This window comes from Coturnix japonica, chromosome 12, assembly GCF_054131305.1.
Source record: "Coturnix japonica strain WE chromosome 12, WE-NBRP24, whole genome shotgun sequence".
Lineage (NCBI taxonomy): Eukaryota > Metazoa > Chordata > Aves > Galliformes > Phasianidae > Coturnix > Coturnix japonica.
The window spans coordinates 5308487-5327253 of record NC_140674.1 but is presented as its reverse complement, the minus strand read 5'-3'; the positions used below and the strand labels follow the sequence as shown (position 1 = coordinate 5327253).

Here is an 18767-nt window from a genome sequence, read left to right as displayed (position 1 = left end):
ATGATTCTCTGGGTTGAAAAGGACCACAATGATCATCCAGTTTCAAACCCCCAGTGTTATACAGCCACATCCAGCCTGGCCTTGAATGCCTGCAGGGATGGGGCATCCACAGCCTCCTTGGGCAACCTGTTCCAATGCATCACCACCCTCTGGGTGAAAAACTTCCTCCTCAGATCCAATCTAAACCTCTCCTTAGTTTAAAACTATTCCCCCTTGTCCTATCACTGTCCACCCTTGTAAACAGCCATTCCCCCTCCTGTTCATATGTTCCCTTCAAGTACTGGAAGACCGCAATGAGGTCTCCCTGGAGCTTTCTCTTCCTTATGCTAAACAAGCCCAGTTCCCTTAACCTTTCCTCACAGGAGAGGTGCTCCAGCCCTCTGACCATCTTAGTGGCCTCCTCTGGACCTGTCCAAGAGCTCCATATCCTTCCTGTGCTGGGGCCTCAGGCCTGGATGCAGCACTGCAGATAGGGCCTCACAAGGGCTGAGTAGAGGGGGACAATCACCTCCATCTCCCTGCTGGCCACCCCTTTTTTAATGCAGCCCAAAACACAGTTGGCCTTCCGGGCCGCAAGCACAACTGCTGCCTCGTATCCAGCGTCTTGTTAACACAGGCCCACTTCTCCAGAAGAAGCAGTGTCTGAAAGCATTCCATTAGGTCATGTGGTTTTAGAGGTTGACTGGGGCCCTGGCTCCTCTGACCTGTGCTGCAGCACAGAACCAGCTCAATGTTTGCAGCTGTGATCTCGCTGTGAGCCATGTATCAGGACACACAGTTGCTCTGTCCTCAGCTGCCCCGGTGCTGCTGCAGGACTGTCCTGACCCCGCTCCAGTGACCGAGTTACTGAGGTTGGGCTCTTGAAGGCCCTGATCCACCTGTTGTTTCCTTGTCTGCACCTTCCCCTGTGCCACCTCTGGAGACTCAGATGTCTGTCCTGGGCACCTAAAGGACACCATGGCCGTGCTCAGCCCTCACCCCCAGGACACCAGAAAAGCTGCCTAGCTCAGGGATGCCGTACAGGTTTGCAGCAGGGCAGGAGCTTAACGTGTTCCCTTTTTGTTTGCTCTAGGCCCCTGATATGAGCAGTTCTGAAGACTTCCCCAGCTTTGGGGCTCAAGTTGCCCCCAAGACTCTTCCCTGGGGACCCAAACGATAATGACCTGGAAGCAGAACCATCTCCTCCAGCCCGCTGACCTGACACTAACCTGCCACAAATTCTTCCTGTCTGAAATCTGACCCAGCGGCTGGAGCACAAGTCAATTGCCCCATGAGGTCTCCTAATGGTGTCTGGAGTGCTAGACCCCATCCTGCTCCCCTCAGCTATCACCACAGCTAGGACCCATTCTCATCTCTTGATGGATCTATTTTCCTTCTTTGGAACGAGACTTCCGCTCAGATTCAAACACTAAACGTGTGTATTTTTGTTGGAAACTTCATAATTGACTTAAAGTGACTAAGATTTGCAGCTTCCCAAACGCTAGCAGAAAAATGAGCTCTATTGAGCGTGTCTTACTAGGCATTCTGGCCTTCATTAGGAGACCTCCTTTACTGTGGCTAGGAATCTACTTCCTGTCTCATGACCTCAGGAAATAAATTTCCTTGACTTTCTAAAGCCAAAACGTTTGCCCTCTTTCCTTTGTGTTTATCCCAGGCCTTACCTTACCTTTGTAGAGTGCAATCAACTTGTTTCTTTTTTTTTTTTTCTGTTTTATTTTTTTCCTTTCAACTGCCAAAAATTCATTTAATGCTGATAGCTGACTGTGGGGAGAGCTTAAAATAATCTAAAAGGTCAGAAACTTAACTTTTAAAGGAACAAAACCTTCAGTAGGCTGTAGAGGCAGCAGAGATGGAAGGGACCAGAACAACATATGGCTGCCCTGGTCAGGTAAGAACGCGTTGCCAGTGCACCTCTGTGCCACAGCAAGCACAGCCCCAGCCTGCACGCTCCATGAGTCTTCCAGTGCGCCATGACAGACCCTGCTCCTAGTGCCCAGCACTTCCTTATTCACCCTTCCCAAAAGCCCACGTGGGCAGTCAGGCAACCAGCACGTGACAGCGTTATTGGACGGGACAGAGTTTGGGTTGGCTGAGGTTGCTGTGATGGCGTGGCCCAGGAGAAGCTGGTGGGAAGCAGAGCCTTGAGGAGCTGTAGTCCCCTGCGAGCACTGCAGCATCTAGGTGTGAGTGGCAGGGATGTAATTTACTATTGCCTTCTTTCTACCTCAAAAGTCAGTATGATGGTGGCCTCTCAGTGTGGGTGGGTGAGCAGCTGCTTCAGCTCTCACCTGCACCCAGAGCAGAACCCTGGAGAAAAATCAAGAGGAGCATTTAGAGTACCTGTGTGAGCTCCTCTGGAGGGAAGCAGGCTGCTCACAGGCACATGCAGGCTGTGGGACCATAGGATTTACCTGAGCTAGAACCAGGCTTGGCCTCAGGATCTTAGCCCCAGCCTCACAGCAGCCAATGCCTGCAGAGGTTGGGAGCCAGGCATCTGCTCTGGTGGAAAACAGGAACTGAAAGTGATGGGGCTGACAGTGTGGTGCGTCGAGCCCTCCCTGAGGCCTCCATTGTATGGGCTGGAGAGGGTGATCCATGCTCTGTCCTCTGGGCTGTTTGTGCCTAGGCCCTGCCCTGGCTTGCTCTAAGAGGCCACGTCTGAGCTCCTCCAGCCACTAAGAGGAAAAACACATCTATGTAGAGGGAGGCAGGGGGCATGGAGTCCTGTGTAACCTCCTTCCCCTGCCTTGGTCCTATAGAAGGTTGTAGTCTGAGCCATTCCTCTATCCCAGCTGCTTCAGCTCTTGGACAAGCAGGAGGCCCTGGCCTCCCTTCTCTAGTGCTGCTTATGGGCAAAGGCCTGAATTGTGGCAGGCTGGGCCCACCATGCTTGCCTTTTCCAGCACTGCGCTCTGTCTGCCAGGCCTGACAATGCTTCTCCTTCCCATGACAGCTCTCCTTGGAAGAGGCTGCTATGCAGAAGTTGCACCAAAACCTCTTAGCGCTCTCTGTAAGATTGAGAAACAATTGAAGCAGGCCACGTCCCTTTGCAGGGCACCTACCTGCCCCTGAAGGACTGGGTGTCTTTGCATCCACCCAGAGGATGGCTAACAGGGTGGGTCAGGCAGAACTAGGCTAACACCCTCCCACACGTGTCTGTCAGAAAATGGTTATTACCCTGTAGCTTAGGTCTGTCCTGTGTCACCAAGCCTATCACCCCCTCGTTCTCTTTATACCCCCTGTCCTCACCAATTGCACAGTTAGGCTTGAGTTACAGTTGGGGCACCGCCACCTGGGCCTGCCCCACAGCCCGACCCTCCACTCTAAAGAAGGTCATGAAGTGATTGTACCTAGTACTGTCCCCCACCACCCTCCTTCTGCAGCAGACTGTGGCATGTGTCCATTTCCTCTCTGACGTCTTCCATATTGTATGTTTCCATAGCAATGATCCCTTGGCCTTAACTTTGGAATTTGGAGACTATATGCAAACATGTAAAAAGGCTCATGAGTATGGATGACACTGGAATTTTATAAATTCTAAAATAAAACCTGAAACAGCTCAGAGTGTCACGGATGTTATTTCTGCTGGTGGGTTGAGATGCAGAGCAGCCCCTGCTTGGCTGGGCTCAGCCTGCTGTGACAAGGCCCAGCTGGCCTGGGCTGAGCCAGGACAAGGGCAGTGAGCGCTGCCCTCTAGGGGAGCTGAGAGCAAAGCCTAACAGTGTTTGACCCTGACCTCGTTCAACCTGGGAATGTTGGCACCAGGCAGATGAACACCCTGCTGGCAAGAGGGGATGCGAGTCAGCACGTCCCCACTCAGCACCCATGCCCCATCCCTCCTGGTGTGGCCCAGTGGCCATTACCTGAACCTTGATGAAGAAGCCCAAGCGTACAGCCAGCAGGTACCAGTAGGTTGAAGTCGGGTTGCTGTCCCTGTCTCTGAACGCCCTGTACCTCTGAGAGCCACATGGAGCTGTCACTGCACCTGGATGGCAGCACAGCAGCAGGTAAGCCCAGTCCCGGGGTGATCTCAGCTGTCTCCCCACAGCATTGACATGTCCCTATGGCCCAGCTGGAGAGCTTTTGCAGTCCAAAGCACACAGGTGCATTAAACCAAGGTGAGAGGGGTGGGGGAGTCATAAGGACAGGCTGCCGGCCCCGTGCTGCCTGTTCAGGCCCAACACACAGGCATGTGCTGGGCAAGCCCTGGGATAAACAGGGCCCTGGGGAAGCTCAGGGTAGCAGGTGGGCAACCTGGACCCAGCTGAACTGCAATGTGTGTTGAGGAGGTGGCAGTGACTACAAAAAAAAAAACAAATAAGGAGCCCAAGCAAACAGCCGGCTGGAGCAGAAGGGCCCCACCTGCAAGCAGCACTGCTGTGCATAGGCTGAGGTGAAGGCACACAGGCTGCTGTTGTGGACATACTTGTTGTATACACAGGGCAGGAAAGTGGAGGTGAAGGCAATGAGGAAGGCCTGGGACTAGACCCTTCCCCTCCCCAGGTGGGATACACAGTCCATTATCTTACCTCTTAATTCCTTCTCCAGTCCCCAGCTTGGTCTACTGCTCAGCATTTAATACAGGTGCCATACTAGCAGTGCCTCCATTGGTAGCTCCATCCAGGTACACACATCCTCACACAGCTTCTGCAACTCAAGCTATCTCTTCTCAGTCAACTATAGCAAACCTGTGACTGTGCCTCGAAAAAAAAAGTAATAAAATAAAATTGCTATGAAAGGCTTCCATTCCTCCTCCCCCCCTCAGGTTTTACTAACAGATATTTAGCAAAAACTCAGCTCTGAGCACCTGGATGAGCATTTTTTTATCTGATTCTCCCCCATGTCAACACCATCACCCACATTTTTACTGACCACCTCTAGGTCTGGATCAGGAACAGCCATGTTTGCAAGGATATCACCAACCTGAAGCTGTGTCACCACGTGGCTCCAAGCAGAAATGCTCCAGTCTGTTGCAAATGCTGCCAAACCTCCCAGGCAAATAAGATACAAGCACAAGGAAGTCTCTTATGTTAAGATTTAATAATAACAACATTTCAAAAACAATGAGTGCATTGTACACAAGGTCTGGTAGTCAGTGCTTTTTGTTGACCATTTGCTCTGAGAGTGTCAGTGTACTGAAGACCTGGGGAGTGGTAAGTGGATAAAAAACCCCAGCTGGGACATTTCTCCAAGTAGGGCAGGAAAGAGAGGGGCAGCAGGAGGTTCAGAACCGAACAAACGTGGCATCGATCTGCCGGACAGATGGGAGGGTCAACATGATCTTACGCCGGTACTGGGGGTCCTTCTGCAAAGGGTTTCGCTCCAGGTACACAGTTTCCAAGTTCTTGGCTCCTTTCAACTCATCCAGGTCACTCCAGCTCTCAACGAAATTATCATTCATCTGCAGAGCACACATATGGACACACACATCAATACTTCCAAGTATCAGAAACCACACCAACGCTGCTCAAGAGGAGCATCACCCAGCAGCTGTAACTGTCCGGTCTTTGTGCATGAAGGCTATGTGAAGGCCCTCCTCTCCAGAAGAGAAAAGAAATAAGCCAATGAATTGGCTCTGGCCTCCCTCAGCAGCTTTTCTTTTTAAACAGTGCTGAAGGTGGGATGGGGGGAGAAGCCAGAATTGCATTTTCCATTTCCAGGTAGGGAAAGGAGTCGGACAAAGCCAGGAGATCCCAGCCAATGCTCTGTCTGGCAGAGGACTCTTAAAGCACCATGTTTTTGCAAGGAAAGCCCAGTGAGGTTGGGATGTTGCCTTTGCTTCCTGTATAAGGGACGGAAACAGCTGCGCAGTGCCTTCTATAAGCAGAGCAACCACAAACAGGAGGAAACTGCAAAGGATGTCAAGAGGTCACACACTGACCATACTGTACCACCTCATTTCTAACATGACATCTTTTGAACAGGCTTCTCAGCTCCTATTAAAGAATTCCTTATGCAATATATACCACCAGGTAGCACCACTGGCAGCCGGCTAAGCTACTCTCCAAGGTGAGAAAGATGGTCTACGCAGCCTGGACAATAGGGTCTGCAGCTTGATTCCATTTGCAACTGCTTTTCCATCCTCTCTCTCAGCCTCTGCTCAGAGGCTTATACAACTGAACTCCAAACAACAGGCATTAAGGCAGCGTAACATTCAGCTCTAATACAGGAAATTCATGAATACCTGCTGCTTGTCCCTAAAACAGGAACAGATTTGTACGTAGGTCCCCAGAGTGGCACAGTACTGATATAGCAGGCGAAAAAAGTCTCTGCTTATATCCTTAGCAGACTTATGAATGGTAAAGGACCTGTTACCCAGGGTGTCACAGAGGTAACAGGAACAACCCTACACAATTATCTGCCTCCTAGGAGTGGAAGTAAAGCAGAGACAGTTCCATTTGTTTCATATTTGTAACATGACCATATCAAGTCTGTTCTAAACAGAGGCTGTGTTCCAGTGCTGTGGTGACACAGTATCAGCTTCTCTCATTACACAGTCGTGCTGACTTAAAGAAAGATGAGATTTGCAAAAATAGGACACAGTAAGGCTGTTTCATAACCACCTCAAGTGTGAAGGCAGGGCCTACATCCTACATAGAAACAGGTTTGTACCACTAACCAAAGCCCTGCCAAAACCTTGGTAGGCTCAACTCCTTCCTAAGGGGAAACCATCACTGTACCCTCCTAAGAGGTTCACCAAGATGAGAAGCACTGTGAGAGCTCAACAAGACAGACACTCAGCACTCCTCCCCATCAGAGGCCCTTTTCACTGTGCACAGCACTTACCCAGAACTCCTGCAGCTCTGTCAGGTGACTGATATTTTCGATCTTCTTGATTCTATTGCATGCAATGTCCAGCATTGTGAGTTTGTTCTAGACAAGCAAACAAAAGTGTTACATTAACTTTCCTTTGATCTTCTGTCACTCAGATCCAGAGATAAAAATCACTATAAGCAACGACATGTTATCACCAGCTGTCCTACAATGAGAACTCCTGTCTACATTTAGGCAGAAAGACTGCTTTTAATTAAGCTGGGTTACTGACCTCCCAGAAGCCATGCAGCAAAAATGAAAGCCATTACTTGCTTGGATGGCAACTGTCAGTTGAAGGCTCCTAGAAAGTAAGTTTTCTCTCTCCACAGTGCATTAAGGATAGGAAGCCATTAACATTTGGATCAGAAGTGTCCTCCTGGGCAGAGCTGAGCACTTTTTGCGGCAGGAAGTTCAAAAGCCTTAGAGAAAGTTTTCTGCCCTGCACACAGCCAAGTTCCTCATTTCTCTGCTCTCCTCCATCGCCATCTGCTGCTGCGTGAGAATCAAAATGCTACAGGCTTCTGTGAAATCATTCCCATCTAGAATTACAGTGACAGGAAGGCAAACTATATGCCATGGCTTGTCCCTCTCACTCCCAGCTCCACTTGTCCTACCCATGAAGACCCATGGTCATCCACAAACTGCTGTCTGGAAGGCTACATCAGAGCCAGCCAGCAGTGGCCATCAGTCATTTCACTGCTGAAGATCTGCCAGGCTGCTGCATGAACCACGTGCCTCAAATGCTCCCCTCCACAATCAAGAAATCAACTTTCTCCAGGATCCAGAGGGGCTTTGTGCATGTAAGGGATTTCAATGTAACTAATACTTGGGATTTTTGAGGTCTTTTCAAGATACTCAGAACCCTCCACACCTAACTGAAACAGCTGAGGAACAAAAGCTACAGGAAAAGCCCAGCCCCCCCTTCCCCCCCACAGGATGCTGAGGGCAGCAGTTGTGACACACTTATACTGCTCACATTGTTCTCCAGTCCCTCGATGACTTCGATGCCATTGTTGCTGATGTACAACTCACGCAAGTTCACTAAGCTCTGCAGCCCCTCAATCTTGGTCAGGCGGTTACTCTGAAAGCATAACAACAGTTTAAGATCAGTCTGAACTACCCAAAATCCAAGAGAGATAAAACATGGAAAGGGGAAACAGCCTGTCTGGGTCAACAACAATGTCATGTGCTTGATCTTAAAGAACTGTACCACCAGACCTAAGGAAGTTCCAGAGGAGGCAAAGTTCAGGAGAGTCAGACCCTGATCTCCCCATCAGAAGCAGCAGTTTCCTACTTGGTCTCTTCAGAAACATGACAATGCTTTAGCAGCATTCATTCTGTAGGTCTTTCTAACATAATAATCCTAAGTGAAGTCACAGGATTTCAGTTCTGATACATACAGTTCTATATCAAGATGCCTACATGTACTGCAACATGTAGAAAGTATGACTTCCTCAGGAACTGTTTGCCTAGCTTGTGCCAGACTGCATGAACTTTGTCAGATGGCATTTATTCCACCCCAGTAAAGAGCTGGAAGCTTCCAGTAGCTCATTAAGGGCAGGTTACATTTAGCACAGGCTTGTCATTCACTTCTCTTTCCTGTTCAGGCAGAAGGCAGCGATGCTGAGCTGACTGCCAATAAGAGGACTTCCCTAGCATAACTCATTTGATGTTACTGCAAAAATGACAAGCAGTATTTCAGGAAGGAAGCTGGGCTTCACATTCATTTCACTCTTCTAATACAGCAGCTTGACCCAAAAACCAAAGATTCAAAAGAGCTCATCGTAAAGGTGGTTCACGTCACCAAGGGTGTTTCAAACACAACAGGACAGAGCAGGATCAATACCTGTATACTGAGCACGGTCAGGTTTGTCAGCGCATCCAAGTTCTGGAGCTTGCTGATTTTATTCTTTCCAAGGAACAGACTGTCGAGATTAGTCAGGGTGTCGATGTTTTCAATGACCTGCAAGAAGACCAAAGCAGACAGCGTTGCTGTGATGCAGAACTCCAACCTGTGGATACACTTAGCACTGTATAGCCTTGACCTGTGCAGCAGTTCCCCTCCTGTGAAAAACAAGCCTGCCAATTCCACAGCACAAAGCGTGTGGGCTGGGCCTCCCTCAGGACCCAAGAGCAAAGTGCAGGGCTTTGTGCAGTGACAGCAAACCTCAGCCTGTGAGGGCTGGCCCACGGCATTGCTAGCTGCTGGCTTCAGCAGGGGTCATATTGCTTTCTCCTGGCTGTAGCCCCACTGTCCAGGCAGGATCAGAGAACGGACAGGCTATGTAACACTGAAAAGGCCACTCCCTGGGCCACAAGGCGTACACCCAGGGCAGGAGATGCTCGTTTGTGAATTCAGGCCATCTGTCACTGGTGAATGGAAAGAGAAGCTGGGAGGAGAAGTTCCCAAACTCAGTTCTAGCCATCAGTGATGAAAGCAGTTGGAGGCAAGTTGCCCAGCTCCTCTGCTCATTGGTTTCTCTGCCATAAACAAGGTTAACTGCCTCTTGGGTGTATCTAGATGCCATTAGCTGCTAGCACATTTATCTACTGTCTGCATATTCACACCACTGGCAGAACATACCAATTTAAGCAACATACACGATAAATATACACACTACTGACAGAGCATATACACTACATCAGTTTAAACGCTGAGCTCAGCTTTTAGTGGAAGAGAAAATCTCTGTGAGGCACCATGAAGAACTATATTCTTTACTTACAACAATTAAAAAGAATGGGGACACCAGAAATCATCAACAGAAGATTAAAGAAAGACAGGGCAAGAAAAAGGATAAAATATGGGTTTAGAAAGGGCTCCTGTAAGCAGGAGGAAAGAAAAAATAAAATCCTTCTTTCTTTGCAAGGAAAAGTCTATAAAAAAATACAAAACAGAGGTAGGTGCTGCTGAAAAGGAATTTTAAAAACAGATTTCAGCTCACAGAAAAGCAGCAGCATGGATACATGGATATAGATACATAGCTGTGCATCTGCGCTCAAGTACTTTGTGACATGCCAGCTTTCAGAACCCCCCTGCCAGGCAGGGTCAGAGCCCAGCAGCGCTGGTGAGACAGGACACCACATCCCAGCACCACTCAGACTTCTGTGTGCACTTGTGGGCATGGGAAGGCAGAGGAAGACGGGCACACAGCATATTATAGGTATGCTCCAGAAAGAAGCTTTTCAATCTCTATCCCAAAATTGCCAACAGATTCAAAATAAGCTGTTTATCTGCTCGTATTTGGACTCACCCTCCTTCTAAGCCTGTGGACTTACCCCTCTTTTGGCCTTGCAAGAAAATAATAGATTTGTTTCTCAATGGTAGCTCCCCCAGCCCTGAGGAGGAAATACTTGTGACTCTGAGGGTACTGAGAAGAAATAATCAGAAAGAAAAAAAGCTACTTAAAGCTATAAAAAAATAAAGAAGCCACATTTAAGTATGAAACAGGCACGAGGAAAAAAAGCTAGGGAACAAGTTAATTGCTTGCCTTGTAGTTGCCTCAGTCCAACTTTGGAAAGAAAAGCATGAAAATGGATCAGCTCAGGCATGAAATTGTTTCCCCATCATTCATGTAAGGACAGAACTACAAGTGTTTTCTAAGTCATGACGGACCCCAGGTAAAGTGCACACCAAGAAGTTAAGTTTTGCAGCAAATGACTAACACAGCATTACTGCAGAAGCTTTAATGCTCTGGGGATGAACTTAGCAGGCATCCCAGACCCACAGACACTGCCTGACCTGCCTGCTCATGGCTTCTTCCCCTCCAGAGTTACAGATACACCCACCTATGAAGCACGTAGCCAGGCCAACCTACCAGCAGGAAAACCACCAGCAGAGTTCTAGTCTCCCCAGGTGAGATGCATTTTTTCATGCCCACCCTAGACACAGGTTTCTCACTCCAGTAAAGCAAATGTAAAGCACAGAGCATTGCTTTTTAAAGAAGCCAGAAAAGAATTAACAGATAAACATAAAAGATGCTAAAACAAGAAAATTTAGCTTGTTACTCATACAGTGATATCATTGTTTCGGTTTTTACCATGCACAGCCTCAGTACCACAAAAAATGCACATAAAATAGTTCAAGCTGGTCATTCAAAGTATATTCTCCAGCTTGACAATACTGGTGGCAATACGCTGCTCAAGTATCAGTACAGAAACCCAGCTGGTTTGGTTTTTATTCTTGTTTGCACTAAATAATGATGCTGAGAAACGGGACATATTAGTTTTCTTTAACCGAGCTTTGGAAATGCAAGGATTGATTTCCCTAAAGCATATTATGCTTCTGAATACAACAAGTGCACTTCTATAAATCACATTCCCCAGCCTATGTGAACCATAAGGCTCCTAAACCACTCATCGGCCTGATGTTCTCCCACTCAGGATTTATTCCCCCTAAGTAACTTTCCAATGTAACAATTCCTTCAGACAGAAGAGTCACTTCAGTTCAGCTTTTGGACCAAAAAGAGTTTTTCCAGTTCACAAAAGCAGCAAACATTTCTGCCTTTGAAGGGTTGTTTCTAATTGTTTGAAGGCTGTTTCTAATTGTTTAAGTTTCCTTCTTTTCCAGAAAGGAGACTTTCTAAACTTCCACAACACTTAAAATACAAAGAACAAATATGTACCTTCCTCATTTGTTCATTCAGCATAACAAAGAGTTTCTCAGCATCTGCAACTGGGCAGTATCATTTTATACAACTTTCAGATTGGAATGCATTCACTTCTTACAGCTATTTTATGAAGTGTATATATCATTGAAAAAGCTTGTAAAAAATTAATAGTTCGCTTTGCACACACTGAGTCTTCCATGTTGCCTGTTTCACCCATTCCCTTACGACCTGGGCAAAATGCAGGAGCCTGCCCTTATGGACAGCAGACACCACTCAGAACCGCCTCCCTTTAAGTGCAATCAAAATGAACAAAATTGGAAAGGCTGCTGCTAAGAAAAAGCAGTCAGCAATGGGATATCAGGTTTTTGAGGCACTTCAGAGCAAGGCCTCAAGAAAATGTTTTTCTTGAGTGAGACAAATGTAGAGATTTATCAAATACACACACAAACCTGAAACTGCAATTAGAGTTCAATTGGTTTGATGAAGAAGCAGACAGAGCAAGAGCCACGAGGAAGGCAAGAGAAAACAATAGCTGGTAGTTTTCATAGGCTTGGTTCTCTATAGAGAGAAAACTGCCATCTGCAGAGGGCAGCACACAGGGAATGCACTAAAGAGAAATTCCTCTGTTATAGCTTAGAAGCCAGGCACTACATGCACACACAACGGAAGGATCCAGCAGGTGCAGCAAACAAACAACTATACGTTGAATGGCTAGAACAATAAAAACAGCAAAATCACAAGTCAAAGTCAACACAGAGCGCTTTGAGAACGGGCTAATCCCAAAAGCCACAGAGCTCAAAACTCTCCAGCTAGCATCTTGTACAGCAAGCCTACCCGAATTCGATTGGATCCCAACTCTAACATCTGTAACAGCTGCAAGTTGCTCAAATTCTCAATTTTGCTGATTTTGTTGTTGACGAGGAAGAGTTTTTTAAGTTGGGTAAGCTGATCTAGTCCTTCAATGTGTCGCAGAACATTAAACGAGATGTCCAGGATCCTGAGGTAAAACAAAACAAAGGGCTCTTCAGTCCAGGATGCATAGAAGGTCCTGGCAGAGGCATTTGTAAACTGATGGTGAGCCTCACTATCTGCAGAAATCAAGCATTTTGTTAAGCCATGAAGCTGGAGTCACAAGTGGCATTTCTTTAATCAGAAATAGTGAAAACAACTTTCATAGCATGCCATGGAGAAAACAAAGGTATGTCACGTGCAAAAAGGACGCTGTTTGGCCCAGCTGTGGAACTGCCACCATGGGGGGAAGTCAACTTTCAGCATGTTCAGTCCATAGGAATTGTCACATCTCTAGTCACTTTCTGCAGGAGTACAAATGTTATATGGAGCTCTCCCTGTCAATACAAAGGAATGTCTGAGTGCTCCTGCACCTGCATGGAAGCTGTAACCACCTACCTTTCCTGCTGTCTTACACAGATGGTGTTTCATTTCCACTGACCCAGGTGAGCTCCAGGATAATAAAACTAGTTTACTACACAGTTAAATATCAATGGAGACCAGATACTGTCTTCACAGACAAGAGAATGACGAGAAGCCTCTGGGTGATTAAGACTGGAATAATTACAGCTCAGTAACTCAGCGAGTGACAATCTATCCACAGCCCAAACCTGGTGATTCCCCATGACTCACTCAAGATCCGCTAGAGTTTCCAAGTTCTCGATCTTCCGAATCTGATTGTCGTACAGATCCAGCTCCCTCAAGGTCTGCAATTGCTCCAGGTTTTCGATGCGCTTCACCAAGTTCTGACGCAGACACAGAGTCTGGCAGGAAAACAGATATGAACAGCAGCACGTCATGTCTTTTGGCATACAGACAGAAAGCGGGCTTTGTTTCTTAAAATACAATATTTTCCAGTTTTCCTCCATCAGTGCAGAAGGAAAGCTTTTACCAGGAATGCAGCCACTGGCACAGGGCCCCACAGAGGTCGTGTAAGCGCCATCCCTGGAAACACCCAACAGTTTCACTGGACCAGGCCTTAAGCCACATGCTCCAACTGGACCTGCTTTGAGCAGGAATTTACTAGAAGCCTCCACAAGTTCTTTAAGGTTCCAGGAAGACCTCACTGTGGCCTTACAGTACTTGAAGGGAGCTTACAAGCAGAAGAGGGACCAACTTTATACATGGTCTAACACTGATAAGACAAGCGGAAACGCCTTTAAACTAGAAGAGCAAGAATTTAGGTTTGGATGGACCTTCTTCAGTCAAATATAACGTGAAATTGCTAGGATGGCAGCCAAAAAGACTCCCGTGCATGTTCTCTAGTAGGTCAGACACACACAATCTCCAGCTCCAAATATTCTCTATTCCTTTGAGCTGTTACCTTCACTTTCTTGAGCACCTCAAACCCTTCAATCTTCCCAATTCGGAAATGATTCAGGTCAACATCCTGAAGAGAAACAGAGGTCAGAGGAATTCAGCAAGTGTTCCAAAATACTCTTCAAAGATGAACCTAGTTATTTTCTTCTAAGGAAAATGACAGACTTACAAAAAGCACAGCTCGTTAAAACTCTTCTTTAAAGAGCACATACAAATTTGGTTTGGCAGATGATTTTACCAGCAGTGGTGAAACACATGCCTAAGTTCATTAATTGCAAAAGCAGTACCTGTGAGAAGGCAAAAGCTTTCTCATCATCCTCAACGTGAGCTTGGTTTCACCAACAGGGGACTATTTCTCTTAGTAAATCAGTAATTTTACTGAAAAAAAGTTGCATAGCTTGAATAAAGCACTGCCCAAGATTCTCTTACCCACTTATGGCTTAACTGGAAGACACTTTATTTGCTTCTATGTTTATTCTAAAACCCAAAATGACAAACAAAACGTTCTGGATACTGATCAAGAGAAGAATACTTCCATATCTAGCCTGAAGGCTCTGAACCAGTTTCAGAGAAGATACGATAGCCAGGGCCTTCAGAAGAATTAGATCTTTTAGCTAGGTTTCAATACTAGTTTTCCCTTTCATCCTGCTAAGTAAAGCCTGAAAGAACAAAACACGTTTCTTTACCTCAGCTTCTGGGTCCAGACTAATTGTATCCATGTCCACTGGTATCTCTGCTTCTCCTGCAGCAGAAACAGATATGTTATAGACTTCTGCTATCTGATAGTTAAAGGCATGATTACAATGGCTAACATCCAGGGGGACAAAGGGAGCAAGTGCTCTTCAGAACAAGTTACACACAAGATGCACAATGTGGATATTCTGCTGCATTAGAAATAGACTCACTTTCATCACAACAGCAAGTAATGAAACAAAGCTTTCTTACCAACACAATTCCATATCTAGATGTATGGGAAATTGGTAATCACAGCCTGAACCTCTGATTAATCAACTGAGGCAAGTGTTGGGTCAGTTGTGGGAGTACAGGTGAGGGTAATTTAGCTGTGCTCCCAGAAGGGGTGGAGCTTGATTCCACCTCCTCTAGACCTCATTTAAGGGCTGACCACCACTAAGGCAACGTCTCTTGGAGATTGCTCCTTGGTGGAGACTGCCTCAGCATTTCCCAGTGAAGACATCCATATTGGCAAGTCTTTCCTTATAAATAACCTTTTGCTTTGTATCATTCCACCTTACACCTAGAAGCTTAGGAAAAACAAGCAGCACCTTATTCAGACTGCCTTCCTGGCTGATGTGTAACACTGGCTTAAGACTGAACTTGGCAGAATTTCTTTCCTTTACACATAGGGCCAGTATCCCCCTGAGGATGTACCCTCCAAAGAGTCTGTGTCCCTTAGATAACCCAACACATGGGTCCCAAGGAGGAACCTAAGTACACCTAAGCTGGCAGCTGATAGTGCCAAGAATGACGAAGCATCTCCACAACCCCACCCTCTTGTCTTTATTTCACAAATATTGCCAGAATATGGATTTGACGTTTTGTTTGAATAAGCTCACTAATATGCTAGAAAACACTGTTTATCACACTGCATACATTTGCTTGGGAAATGCTTTTGTAGTTCTGGAAGGTAGCCCAGCATTTGCTGTACTTCTATCACAGCACAAGAGGGAGTGAAGTTTACTGGATACATCCATGCTGAATAATTCACACCAATTGCAGATGGTGTGCTGTCTGCATCAACCTCCAAAGGAAGTCTAATAAGACTTTACAAAACATGCAACCCCTTTCCATTCTAAACATATAAGCCCTATGTGTAACCAAAAAACTAGAAGCATATTTAATTACAGTCACATTTCAAAGGCTTTGGATTAACTCCTGCATTACAGGATGCAAACCCATCTCATTAACACAATAATGACTTTTTATTTCCTGAGCACGGTCACAACATTCATACAAACGCCAAACATCCCCAATCCTTAATGAGTGCTGTTCCTACAAATGCCTGGCATCGTCTGCAGTAGGGTAGGGATTAACTGTACAAAAGGCACAATTGTTAATCCTGCCAAGCTGCAGGCTTTGATAGCTCCACACACTGTTATTTACCTTGCTGTATTAGGGCACGGCTCTTGTCTGAGCATTCAAACAGGAAAGAGCCCTCACTGAACTGACTTGTTGAAATTAAGATTTCAAGAGAATCCTCTGCTCCTCATCTTTTAATATTTTATACAGCATAAATTAGCAAGGAGCATAAATTACATTTGGGGATTGAAAATGAGCTGACAATGTTGGTGACGCTGCATGGTGGTATAGAAATGCCAGCAGAACTGACTGGCATAAATGTGCCCGTCAGCATTTTAGCACCACGCAGCACCTGAATTCCCATTTTTCTGCTAGATGAGGAGGGATGTGCATCAGCAGGGGCTGCTCCCGTGACCACATCTCTTTAACCTATTTCTAGGGTACAAAAACCTGCCAGCATAGGGAGCTCCAAGCCAAACAGCCCAGCTGAACTTACAGCCAACAGGAACAGAGTCCGAGGTCAGAACAAGAGTTATTTGAGACGTCACATTAGAAAGAACCAAACTATTCCCCCCTTGGACTGAGTCATACAAGCAGTGTTACACTGCTCAGCGATGGAACCTTCTCTTTTGGAGCTTTAAAGGTGCAGCACAGAGCGGCAGTTTCTGACTTACATAAAACCACAGCACCACAACCACTTAATGTAGCTAGAACCCCAACACGCATGAAAAGTATAAGACACACTATTAGATTTCACAGCAGCAGTGCTGGTCCTCAGAGAATTAACTCAACAACAAACATGAAATCTCAGCTGTCTGAGCTCTATTTGTGAGCTCCAGTGAAAAAAGGTGGCAAAACACCCCCGCTCCTTTCAGCTGAACACCTTAGTTTCCTTGCCAGCTCCTAACTCACGTGCTCCAGTATTATTCCTCTTCTCAGTTTCTACCCTAGAAATAGTTGTTTGTTTGTAGCATCTAATAGAAATCTGACAATAAGTTATTTTGCCTGCCCCCGTTTGAAATAAAAGTATGTCGTTCAAAGTCATTTCTCTCCTATTACAGCTCCCAAAGGGAAACAACATACAACACACGCCTCAAACAAATTACACCAGCTAAATGAATGCTCAAAACATTATGTGCGTGCAAAGGAAAACTGTCTCCAGCTGATCTGTGTGCTTCAACTGCTTGTGCACAGCTCAGGATTTACAGTTTGTTGCATGTGCTCTCAGACACATCACCACACAACCTTCAACTTGGAGGGTTTTCTGACTGTTTGATAGCTAAAAACAACTTCGAATATGCTGCAGAAAGTGCTTTATACTTAGAAATAGTCCTCTTCGCCTTCCAAAGGGATCTGGTGATTTTTAAAGTTAAAAGCTCTACATAGTACAAGAGCTGGTGTCGTTCATTTTTAATAAACACTTCCAGCATCTTTCTATAGAAAGCGAGGAGCCTTCCACAAAGCAGCGTGAATCAAGCTCTTTCTCAATGCTGACGCCACGTATCCACACAGAGAAATACAAAGGGCTGACACAGGTGGGTGGCTCCCACCTCCCTGAATCACTGAGGTGGAAAAGTACCTGGGGAGCTCTCGCCATTCTGCTCATCTCTCAGGCTCTGCTGGCTGAGGTCCGTTACTAAGCGCACCGTCTTCTTCCCTTCGTCCTCGGATTCTTCTGATTCGATCCGCTTATCGACTGTAGGAGATAGAGAACAGCAGAGTTAGGCTACATCTGGCAGCACACTGAGGGCAAAAAGCAGCAAGCAGATATCACAACCAGGACTCACAAATACCACTATGCAGTTAGTAGAAATCCTAAGTTAACTAAATGAAAGGTTTAGTCTTAAATAAAAGGCCTCTTACCCCTTGTTTCTACTTTGATATTGGATGCACTTTTTCCTCCCATCACATCTTCCTATAAACCAACAATCTGGGAAGAAGACTGGAGGAAAAAGGAAATTTCTTAGATCAATGAAGTGCAATTCCAAAGTTTACGGAAATGGAAGGAGATCTACGACACTGAAAGACCTTTGAGAAGAAATAAAACCAGTAGCACATGTGAGGGGACCAATGACACGAGGCTACAGGAAGAGCTATAAAGGCACAGCTGGCTGCAGCCTCAGCACGGCCGGTAAGCACAGCATATGGGAAACCATGAGGGATCTGCCTTTCGTTCTCCTTATGTATGAAGTCTCAGCAGCCTGCACAGCCTCGCACAGGCCCCGCTCCCAGCATCACCACAGGGTTCTCCTCAGGCCGGACCTCCAGGGGCTGCCCGGTCAGGCCGGCCCCGAGCCCATCACCCCCCTGTGGGGGCTCCCTATGGACAACCAGCTCCCCTGCCCCGCGCCGTTCCACGCTCGGTTCCGCCCCGTCCCCGCGGTCCGCACGGCGCTCTCACCCTCCATCATGTCCTGCGGCCCCTCTCCGTTCCCCGCCGCCATGTTCCTTCTCCTCCCACCTCCCCCTTCCGACAACCGCCTCAACGGCGGCGGCAGCCAATCAGAGCTCAGAGCCGGCGCCCCGCCGACAGCCAATCACCTCCACGGCTGTGCACCTGGGGGGGGTAACGGCAGGGGCCTTCCTGCTCTGGTGCGCATGCGCAGCCGTCTCGCCCCGCGGCATTCTGGGTGTTGTAGTGCAGCGCCGGGGCCTGTCCCTCGCAGAGCCGAGCCGGGCCCGGTGGTTCGGCCGCAGTCTCCGTGGTAGGCCGCAGCTCTGCGGGTCTGCGACCCCGGCACCAACGCTTGCGCTGGAAGTATCGTGTCCTCGCTTTCTTTCGGCCCCAGAAGGCGATGGTACAGAGCAGGGCGAGGCTGCGGCAAGGAACGAGGTGCTGAGGGAGCCCCGCGTTCCCGAACGTTGGAGCAGCTCGTTCCGAGCCGAGCGTTCCGAGCAACGGCCGCAGGCGTTCGAACGGCCCGCCACCGCGCCGCGCTCGCCCATTGGCTGACGGCCGTGTCGCTCTGCCACCGCCTTCTC

General features: G+C 47.3%; 2 protein-coding genes and 2 long non-coding RNA genes across 10 annotated transcripts in view; 2 read left to right on the top strand and 2 right to left on the bottom strand.

The window, feature by feature from the left end:
- HDLBP (high density lipoprotein binding protein) overlaps window positions 1–3559 on the top strand; it is a 32048-nt gene extending 28489 nt beyond the window's left edge. For all 4 annotated transcript variants that reach the window (XM_015871066.2, XM_015871065.2, XM_085512777.1 and 1 more), the window contains exon 28: window positions 1073–3559. In XM_015871066.2, coding sequence (XP_015726552.1) covers window positions 1073–1159 — 87 coding nt within the window. In that variant the 3' untranslated portion in view covers window positions 1160–3559. The remainder of the gene's footprint in view (window positions 1–1072) is intronic.
- On the bottom strand, window positions 1668–4760 carry LOC146758836 (uncharacterized). The gene is made up of 2 exons (XR_014933173.1): window positions 4530–4760; window positions 1668–3985 (listed from the first exon to the last, which is right to left on the bottom strand). It is a non-coding gene; the product is annotated as an uncharacterized LOC146758836 (long non-coding RNA).
- Window positions 3832–5082, top strand: LOC146758835 (uncharacterized). The gene is made up of 2 exons (XR_014933174.1): window positions 3832–4007; window positions 4882–5082. It is a non-coding gene; the product is annotated as an uncharacterized LOC146758835 (long non-coding RNA).
- Window positions 5022–18721, bottom strand: PPP1R7 (protein phosphatase 1 regulatory subunit 7). Of its 4 annotated transcripts, none has more exons than XM_085512780.1 (11): window positions 18327–18721; window positions 17649–17727; window positions 17365–17481; window positions 14435–14490; window positions 13753–13818; window positions 13062–13192; window positions 12255–12417; window positions 8660–8776; window positions 7790–7894; window positions 6787–6873; window positions 5022–5401 (listed from the first exon to the last, which is right to left on the bottom strand). In XM_085512780.1, exons 2-11 carry the CDS (start codon window positions 17689–17691, stop codon window positions 5225–5227), a joined length of 1062 nt encoding a protein of 353 aa, XP_085368906.1. In that variant the 5' UTR covers window positions 17692–17727; window positions 18327–18721; the 3' UTR covers window positions 5022–5224. The 4 variants fall into 4 exon arrangements, with proteins under 4 accessions (XP_085368906.1, XP_085368907.1, XP_015726563.2 ...); XM_085512781.1 differs by having other exon boundaries at window positions 18343–18721; XM_015871077.2 differs by lacking the exon at window positions 18327–18721 and adding an exon at window positions 18187–18260.
- Between the last annotated feature and the right edge of the window lie 46 nt (window positions 18722–18767).

Coding starts and splice junctions, on each gene's coding strand:
- PPP1R7 (XM_085512780.1), bottom strand. CDS start 17,691: ATGGGAGGAAAAAGTGCATCCAATATCAAAGTAGAAACAAGGG. Junction 13,819..14,434: donor GTCTGGACCCAGAAGCTGAG/GTAAAGAAACGT, acceptor GTTTCTCTTCAG/GATGTTGACCTGAATCATTT. Junction 7,895..8,659: donor TGACCGTGCTCAGTATACAG/GTATTGATCCTG, acceptor TTATGCTTTCAG/AGTAACCGCCTGACCAAGAT.